Genomic DNA, 8,327 nt, shown 5'->3' with positions numbered 1-8,327 from the left:
GAGGCACGGGTTCAGGTTTCTCGGAAAATCTTCCCTGAAGCATACAGTACCTACGACCTCCATCTTCATTGCTCAGTATGTACTTTGAAAAATACATAGATAGTGTACAACTTCAGTTTTGGTGTTGTTTAAATAATATATAGTTTCGTCTCTGCGTTTGCATTTGTGTATGTGATTTTCTCAAGTCAAGACCCTTTTTGAAATTTCTCATTGTAAGATATTTTGCCTAACTGGAGGAAAACTAAAAAATAATTACAAAAATGACAAAACAAGCATCCCTTAACTCTGATATTTATAAATTCATACTACAGCATTTTCACACCAGTTAATGCTAGAATCAAAAATAAAGAAATAAGCATTGGCAAGGACATCAAGAAAGAGAACCCTTGTGCTCTGCTGGTAGGAAAGGAAACTCGTGTAGCCATTGTGGAAAACAGTGTGGAGGTTCCTTAAAAAAATTAAAAATAGTATTACCAATCTAGAAATTCCACTTTAGGTATTTACCCAAAGCAACTGAAAGTGGTAATTAAATAAGATATATGCACCTGTATATTCATTGCAGCACTTATGATAGACAAGAGACAGAACAACTTAAGTATATACTGATAGATGAATAAAGAACATGCGTGTGCACTGTATAAACACACACGATGGAATAAATCATCCATAAAGAAAAGAATGAAATCTTGCCATTTGCTGCACAGATGGATGGACCTGGAAGATACAATGCTCAGTGAAATCAGTCAGACAAAGAAGGACAAATACCACATGATCTGTATGTGGAACATAAAAACAAAACAAAACAAAACAAAACAAAAAAATGAACAAACGAAATGCAGAAACATACTCAAATCCAGAAAAGTGGTGGTTTCCAGAGGGAAAGAGGGGAGTAGTATGGGCAAAATAGGTGAAAGAGAGTAAGAGGTGTAAACTTTGTTATAAAATAAATTAACTCACAAGGATGAAAAGCAGGACAGGTATACAGTCAGTAATACTGTAATAATATCATAGGTGATCAATGGTAACTACATTTGTGGTAAGCACTGTATAATGTGTAGACCTGTTGAATTACTATGTTGTACATCTGAAACTGACATGACATTGTGCCATTACACTTCAACAACAAAGGCAATGATTTCCTTGTTATTGGCTATAGAAACTTTTTCTAGATAGGTCTCCTTGGGCAGGGGAAACAAAAGCAAAATTAAACTACTGGGACTATACCAAAATGAAACATTTTTGCAGTGAAGAAACCAATAGCAAGAAACAAAAAAAACTCCCTACTGAATGGGAAAAGGTATTTTCAAATTATATATCTGTTAAGGGGTTAATATCCAAACTATATAAAAATACTTACACAACACCAAAAAAAAAAGTCCTATTAAAATACAGGCAGATGGCCTGACCAGACATGTCTAAGACACAGAGATAGTAGACACATGAAAAAATGCTCAACATCAATAATCATCAGGGAAAAGCAAATCCAAACCACAACGTGGTATCACCTATACCTGTCAGAGTAGCTAAAATTAATAATGCAAGAAATAACCAGGGTTGGCAAGGACGTGGAGAAAAAGGAATTCTCATGCACTATTGGTGGAAATCCAAACTGCATTCTTGTATTGCAGCCATTGTGCAAAACAGAATGGAAACTCTTTAAAAAATTAAAAACCGAGGGGCGCCTGGGTGGCTCAGTCAGTTAAGCATCTGACTTTAGTGCAGGTCATGATCTCATGCTTTATGGGTTTGAGCCCCGCACTGGGCTCTGTGCTGACAGCTCAGAGCCTGGAGCCTGCTTCAGATTCTGTATCTCCTTCTTTCTCTGCCCCTCCCTTGCTCGCACTCTGTTTCTCTCTCTCTCAAAAATAAATAAATGTTAAAAATACTTTTTTAAATTAAAAACCGAGTTACCAAATAATCTAATAACTGCAATACTGAGTATTTACCCAAAGAAAATGAAAACGCAAAAGAAAATGATATAAGTACCCCTATACTTAATGCAGCATTACTTATAACAACCAAGATATGGAAATAATCCAAATCTCCACCAATAGATGAATGTATAAAGATATGACATGTATATGGATATTACTTAGCCATATAAATAATGAAATCTTGCCATCTGTAGCAACATGGAATGATGTAGAAGGTACAATGGTAAAAGAAATGATTCCGCCAATAAAAGACAAATGCTATATGATTACACTCATCAGAATTAAGAAAAACAAAAGGGACAAAATAAGATAGTCTTTAATACAGAGAACAAACTGGTGACTTCCAGAAGGACCGTATGTGTGGGGGAGGGGTAAAATACACAGAGGAGATCAAGAGTATAGTTATCTAGATGAGCCCTGAGAAATGTACAAAACCGATGAATCATTTTACTGTATACTTGAAACATGGTTGATTATATTCCAAAAAAAATCCTTCCTCTTTTCTACATTAAAGAAAACTAGTTTGAAGAATAAATTTTTATGAGATGACTGTAAAATATAAAAGAATAAAATAGACTCAAAATAAAGAGAATAAACTAGTGTTTGCCAGAGGGAAGGAGGGCAAGGTCATAGGTGAAGGAGATAAGGGGGATTAGAAGCACATTTACCGGAAGATGATCTTGTACAGAACTGTGGAACCATTATGTTGTACTTCTGGATCTAATGCACGTATGCTAATCATATTTCAATAATATATGCATGTGTTTTATATATATATATATATATATACATACAAAGTACCAACTAAATTTGAGAAATTCAGCAAATAATTGGAAATAGTTTATGGGATCAAAAGATTTGTTTTAGGTAGGACTAACTGTATTTACAACAGAAACTAAAATTCAAGAAAATAAGTTTTAAAAACCAAATGTATTCTTTTTTTTATTGTAGCTTTCCAATATAATAAATAAGTATACAAAGCTCTGATTTTATTTATGCCATAAACTCAACCGTGTAATATTTGTAAAACCTCAAGAAACATTACAGAAAGCACAACTCAAAGTGTTTTTGCAATAATTATAAGTAAATCAATAATAAATTTTACTTACATATATCTGGAGGTGCAGTGGCCACATGAGGCTCATCGGAACCTGAAGATCCTGCAGTTGAAAAGGCTTTGGGATTGACAACCCTTTTAACTAAAGAGCAAAATCCTGGGAGATAGGAAACCAGTCTGGCTCTATTACACAGCACCTAAGAATAACACAAAAATTAAAATTATTTGTTCTGAACGTACATTTATCTCTGCCAAATCCTCACATTGCAATGTATCTTTTAAAATCAAATTTTATTCTATTACTGAGCAACTACCACTTGACGAGCATTACGTTATAATTCTAAAAACAAGTCATTTAAAAAAAACCCAGTAAGTTACTTTGTGTAAAAGTATATGGCTTTTCCAATAAAAGCCAGGATTGAGAGTGCCACAGTAGAGAGAATAGGAACCTCTAAAAGTTGCCCTATTCAGGAAAATACTGAAAAGATAGTACAACTAAGATTCTTCTATTCTTAAGGAAGTTTGAAAACCTTTAGTACATAGCTTTGTGGTACATTTTTTGCTCCTATATTCATTTCCTGGACTCTGAGGTCAGTTACAATGGGTGAACATGTATACATTTTTCATGCATAAACTTCTAACAAAATACTTGGGTCAGAGTAATTTAATGCAGGGGTTGGCAAACTATAGCTGAATACAGCTTGCTGTTTTGGTAAATAAAGTTTTATTCTATCACAGCTACTCCCAGTTATGTACTGTCTATGGCTATTTTCATGCCATAATGGCATTTAAGTAGTTGCACAGGGACTACAGGGTACAGAAAGCCTAGATATTTACTTATCTGTCCCTTTGCATTAAAAAACTAAAACGTCAACTCCTAGTTTAGTAAGCAATATTTAAGAAAAAATACCATAGTATCTGTGAAATGCAATTAAAAGATTTGAACAATTAAGAGATCCTTAAGGGGACTAAGAAAAGTTTCAAAGATATACTAGGTTTTGAAGAAACAGCAGTAAGTTGAGGAGGAAGGGGGCATTTCAGTGAGTGACTTTTAGGAAAAGATGTATAGTCATAAAAGTTATTTTCAAAACAGTGTAAAGTTCAGTGAGGGTACATATATAAGGGAATACAGTAAAAAACAGGCTTGAAAAGTTAAGTTGTGGTCAATTACAAAATGCTATATATTTGACACAGCAAAAGGGCTTGTTTATTAAGACAATAAACCAGAATTTTAATCTGGAGGCAAGGAAAAATAGTGTAAACTGATAAAAATAAGGAATGTTTTTAGGAATGTACCTCTTAGGGCAGTCGGGATTGGAGCGGGATTAGAGAGGTGGCATGAAAACTAGTTACCAGGATGTTGAAATAGTCTAGCCATTTGATACTTTAGAATATCATCCTTTTCACATAGTATTCTGAAATTCAACCCATGTATTCTGACCTTTTTTTCATCATAAATACAAGAGAACATCCTAACTGGTCTTTCTAGCTCTCTGGCATAATTTCTTACTAACTCTACCATACTTTCCCTTTTCTATTCTTCAGTCACATAAAAATATCTACTGAACATTTCCCATATTTCTCTGCCTTCCTTTACACTGCTGTAAGATTTCTTCCCTTTTCTCTCTCCTAGGTCTAACACATTTCAAAACCTGGATAAACAGAACTTCCTTTATGTGTCTTCAAAGTACAAGGACTGTCTCCAGGGTATTCAGTCCACCTGAAAATTTAAGCACACTCCCATGGGTTAGCACCCAACCTGCCCAAAGAAACAAATGTTATAGTTATTAGATTTTAACCAACCAGATAGACTCAGACTTTTGGGTGTTTCTGGAACTGAAATTTACCTTTACAATTGAAGACATTTACATTTAACAGAATATGGGTCAGGATCTAAAGCCAATATAAAAATTTAAATTCCAAATATATTTTAGACAAGGCCTCAAAATAAGAAGAGGCTCAATAAAATATTATCTGAAGGGGGCATTAAATAGTAAATAGTCAATGGATGTTAGCTACTGTTGGCTAGGTTTTGTGCTAAGTCCTTATATGCACTGTTTTACTTATTTCCACAACACTTCCATATACCATTAACATTAAAGTATTAAATATTAAATTTAATTTTATTAAGATTAAAATATTATGTGATCATTGTTTCACAAGTACATAAGGAAAAGAAAGATTTCCAAATTATTTTAGCAACTGCCTAACATTATTAAGGATTATTTTAGCCTCTGAGTACCAAGGCCACTAATTCTACTGTGGTATTTTTCCTTGATGGAAAAAGCTTTTAACAAAAGTTATAATAAAATGTGAGTTTTGTTCCCAATCTAAGAAAATCTATTCACCAAGTTTTTAATTTACTTAACCAAGTTTCATTTTAAGGGCAGAATAAGGCATTAAATATTTAATTTGTCCACTGAAAGGAATGGCTGATGACAGTGCTAATGTGTTCAAATTTTATCTTGTTTGGCAGCTTTTATGCAAACGTGGCAGAGTTTTTGCAAATTTGGCAGCTTTTATGACATTGGGTCAGCTAGTGAATATAAGAGCTTAAAGTGACAGCCAATAAATAACTCAAAAATTAGAAGAGCTAGTTTATTTTAGTATGAGGACAAGTAGGCATTTTATATAGGATTTCAAACCTAGGATTCTAGACTTGGGAAGACGACAGGCTATTGAGTTCTAAAATCTTTATTAATATAAAAAGAGCAACGGTCTTTTAGGTACTGTTTTAGGACTAAATCCTGCTTGTGGTCATGTGAGCAGCAAAGATGGTCTATACCAAAGACTTACAACTGGTCATCTAAGAAGCTCACCCATATCCATCTACGTTTTTTGTGTGGTCCCCTCTGTTAGAAGAAACTTGAATTGAATATCAACACTGAGGAATTGTAGACTCCCACAAAAAGTCCACATTTAGCACTGTTCTTGAAGACTCGGAAGAGCCGGCAGCCTTGGAGTCATTCTCACGCGGCACTGCTTAGCAACAAATCACCCACACAGGGAAGGCAGGCTCCTCCCACTGTGTCAGAAGTGAACAATGCAGTTTGTGAGGTTCTCTCCGAGGCATCCTGATTTACCAGTCCACCTTCCGAAGGATGGACATTTACAACTTTTACAATGTATGCTAGCTAAATTGTTGAAGACACACATACCTGCATGTTTTATTACTGACATCTATTCAGTATTCGCAATGCACACAGACACAAAATTTTAAAAGTATATGTGAATATTAAAATTAAAATTTATTTATATGAATTTCTAACAATAGATTATAAAATCTATTTATAGATTTATGAAAGGATCTTTCAAAATATACTGCTGAGCTAATTCATCATTTAAGTCAAAATAAAACCAGGTTAAACATTAATATTCTATTCTAATTAATGTTTCTCCTTTGAGAGTATCACATGCTTCTTTTACAACCTTCCCTCGGCTAGGTAAAAATTCACCTTAAAATGGGGCCAAGACTAGTGGTCTACTTTTATGACTTGTCCCTACAGTCACATCATTAGACTCAATATATCTTGCTCCATTACAGGAATATTATCCTGGCTAATTACTGCCATATTAATCTCCCTAACACAGCTCTGATAAAATTACCACGATTTAAAGAATCAAATACTGACTGTGACACACAAGGCTCTCTATTTACCTAATTCCAACTCCAAAATCCAACATTATTTCCCACTAATCTCTTTCACAAAGAAGGCAGAAACAACTTCATTTTGAAAGGGAGAGTGTCTTTGAATATATCTCCTGTTCTTCCATTCAAATCTCCAATTACCTAAGTCTCACTCTCCTTTCAAAACTCGGACTAAACGCTTCTCTAACTGATCCCAAACCCCTAGTTTCTCCTCTCCACAAAGCTTTGAATCTGCACTGTATCTCTGTGTAGCTTTTAAAAAATAATTGCTTTATGTATTTTTTTAAGTTTATTTATTTCTTTTGCAAGAGAACAAGCATGGGAGGGGCAGAGGGAGAAAGAGAGAATCCTAAGCAGACTTTATGCTTAGCACAGAGCCTGATGCCTGGCGTTCGAACCCCAAGATCATGACCTGAGCCAAAATCAAGGGTCGGAAGCTTAACCAACCGAGCCACCCAGGAACCCCAATTACTTTATACTTTTTAATGCAGCTATTTCACCTATGTCTAATGTCCCCCATATCAACTCCTTACAGTAGGATATGTCTGATTAATTACTGGAGAGTCACAACCAATAAATATTTCTGGTCTACATGAATCCTATCTCTTGCTCTCATTTTGTAGGATTTGGAAGGTTACCTCCTATACTGAAACTGCTACAAACTTCCAGTTTAGCTAACCAAAATAAAAAACGTTTAAAAATAGATTCTAAATATTTCCTGAAATAATACATTTTAAAAATATTGGAAGGATGCTGGCACTGAATTTATTTCCAAAAATGAATTTGTGGAAACAAATACATGTGTATTGAAGAGAACGTTTCTGTTCAAACCACCTTCAAAGCATACCAACAGAATTTCACACCCCTTGCTTCCCTTGACGTTTTTTCAGACACTAGTCTAAGCACAAGAAACACTCTGCCACCAATGCCATAATAATTAAACCAATCCCTCCATTTCCTAAAAGTTCCCAGACCACTAGACGGCTTAAAGAGACTAATTTACTCACAGTGGCCATTTCCAGCGGGGAGAGAGGGTGCAAATTATCTTTCCTTTCGTAAAGTTATTCCTGAGAAAGGACAAAACAGGCTAGTGACAAATTAAGCTATAACAACACAAAACTCAGGTAACACCGACTATGCTGTCTAAAGCCCAAGCTCTCTCCGTAACCCAAGAATGCCAGAATCGGTCCCCCCGACCCCGTCTCCCTAAGGGGCACAGATCCCTGCGCAGAGGAGGCCGTGCAGCACTCAGCCCTCTCGGTTTGTAGCCCCCTACCCCCCACCCAAAAGCAACTCAGACCAAGATAAGGGCGGGGAACAAGGAGTCTGTGACCCAGTCTGAGTCCCAAGCGTCAAAGCAGGGATACTAACAAAGGTCTGGGGGTGGAGGTAACAGCTGATAACAGCTCCAAACGAGGGTTCGAGCGCAGCTGACAGTGAGGAAGCGAAAAACAGCCTAAAGACAGAGTGACAGGACTGGGGAGAGACATAGGGGGGCCTGCAGGAATAAAAGCAATACCGAGTGCCGTGGCCCCGAGACCGGCGTATTTGGAGGGACTAACGCGGGCGGAAGCCGTCCATACCCGTGACAGCCTTCGCCTCCAGCTGTCCCAGACCCTCACTCTTTCCGCCGTCAAAATGGCGGCACGACGGCGGCAGAGGTAGCGTCGACGCTGGCAGTGACCAG

General features: G+C 36.3%; 1 protein-coding gene across 3 annotated transcripts in view; it reads right to left on the bottom strand.

Moving 5' to 3' along the window:
• The window catches only part of MMADHC (metabolism of cobalamin associated D), a 39,910-nt gene extending 31,600 nt beyond the window's left edge, over nucleotides 1-8,310 (bottom strand). Inside the window, exons 1-3 of one of the 3 annotated variants that reach the window (XM_029934606.1) lie at nucleotides 8,224-8,310; nucleotides 7,648-7,707; nucleotides 3,044-3,188 (exon numbers count right to left, since the gene is read on the bottom strand). In XM_029934606.1, the coding sequence (XP_029790466.1) occupies nucleotides 3,044-3,188; nucleotides 7,648-7,656 (154 nt within the window). In that variant the 5' untranslated portion in view covers nucleotides 7,657-7,707; nucleotides 8,224-8,310. Of the gene's footprint in view, nucleotides 1-3,043; nucleotides 3,189-7,647; nucleotides 7,708-8,159 lie in introns of all 3 variants that reach the window. The other 2 variants (XM_029934608.1, XM_029934605.1) reach the window with 2 other exon arrangements.
• Nucleotides 8,311-8,327: the final 17 nt, after the last annotated feature.

This window comes from Suricata suricatta, chromosome 3 (assembly GCF_006229205.1).
Source record: "Suricata suricatta isolate VVHF042 chromosome 3, meerkat_22Aug2017_6uvM2_HiC, whole genome shotgun sequence".
Classification (NCBI taxonomy): domain Eukaryota; kingdom Metazoa; phylum Chordata; class Mammalia; order Carnivora; family Herpestidae; genus Suricata; species Suricata suricatta.
Note: the sequence above shows the minus strand (reverse complement) of the source record. Positions and strands in the feature narration are given on the sequence as shown.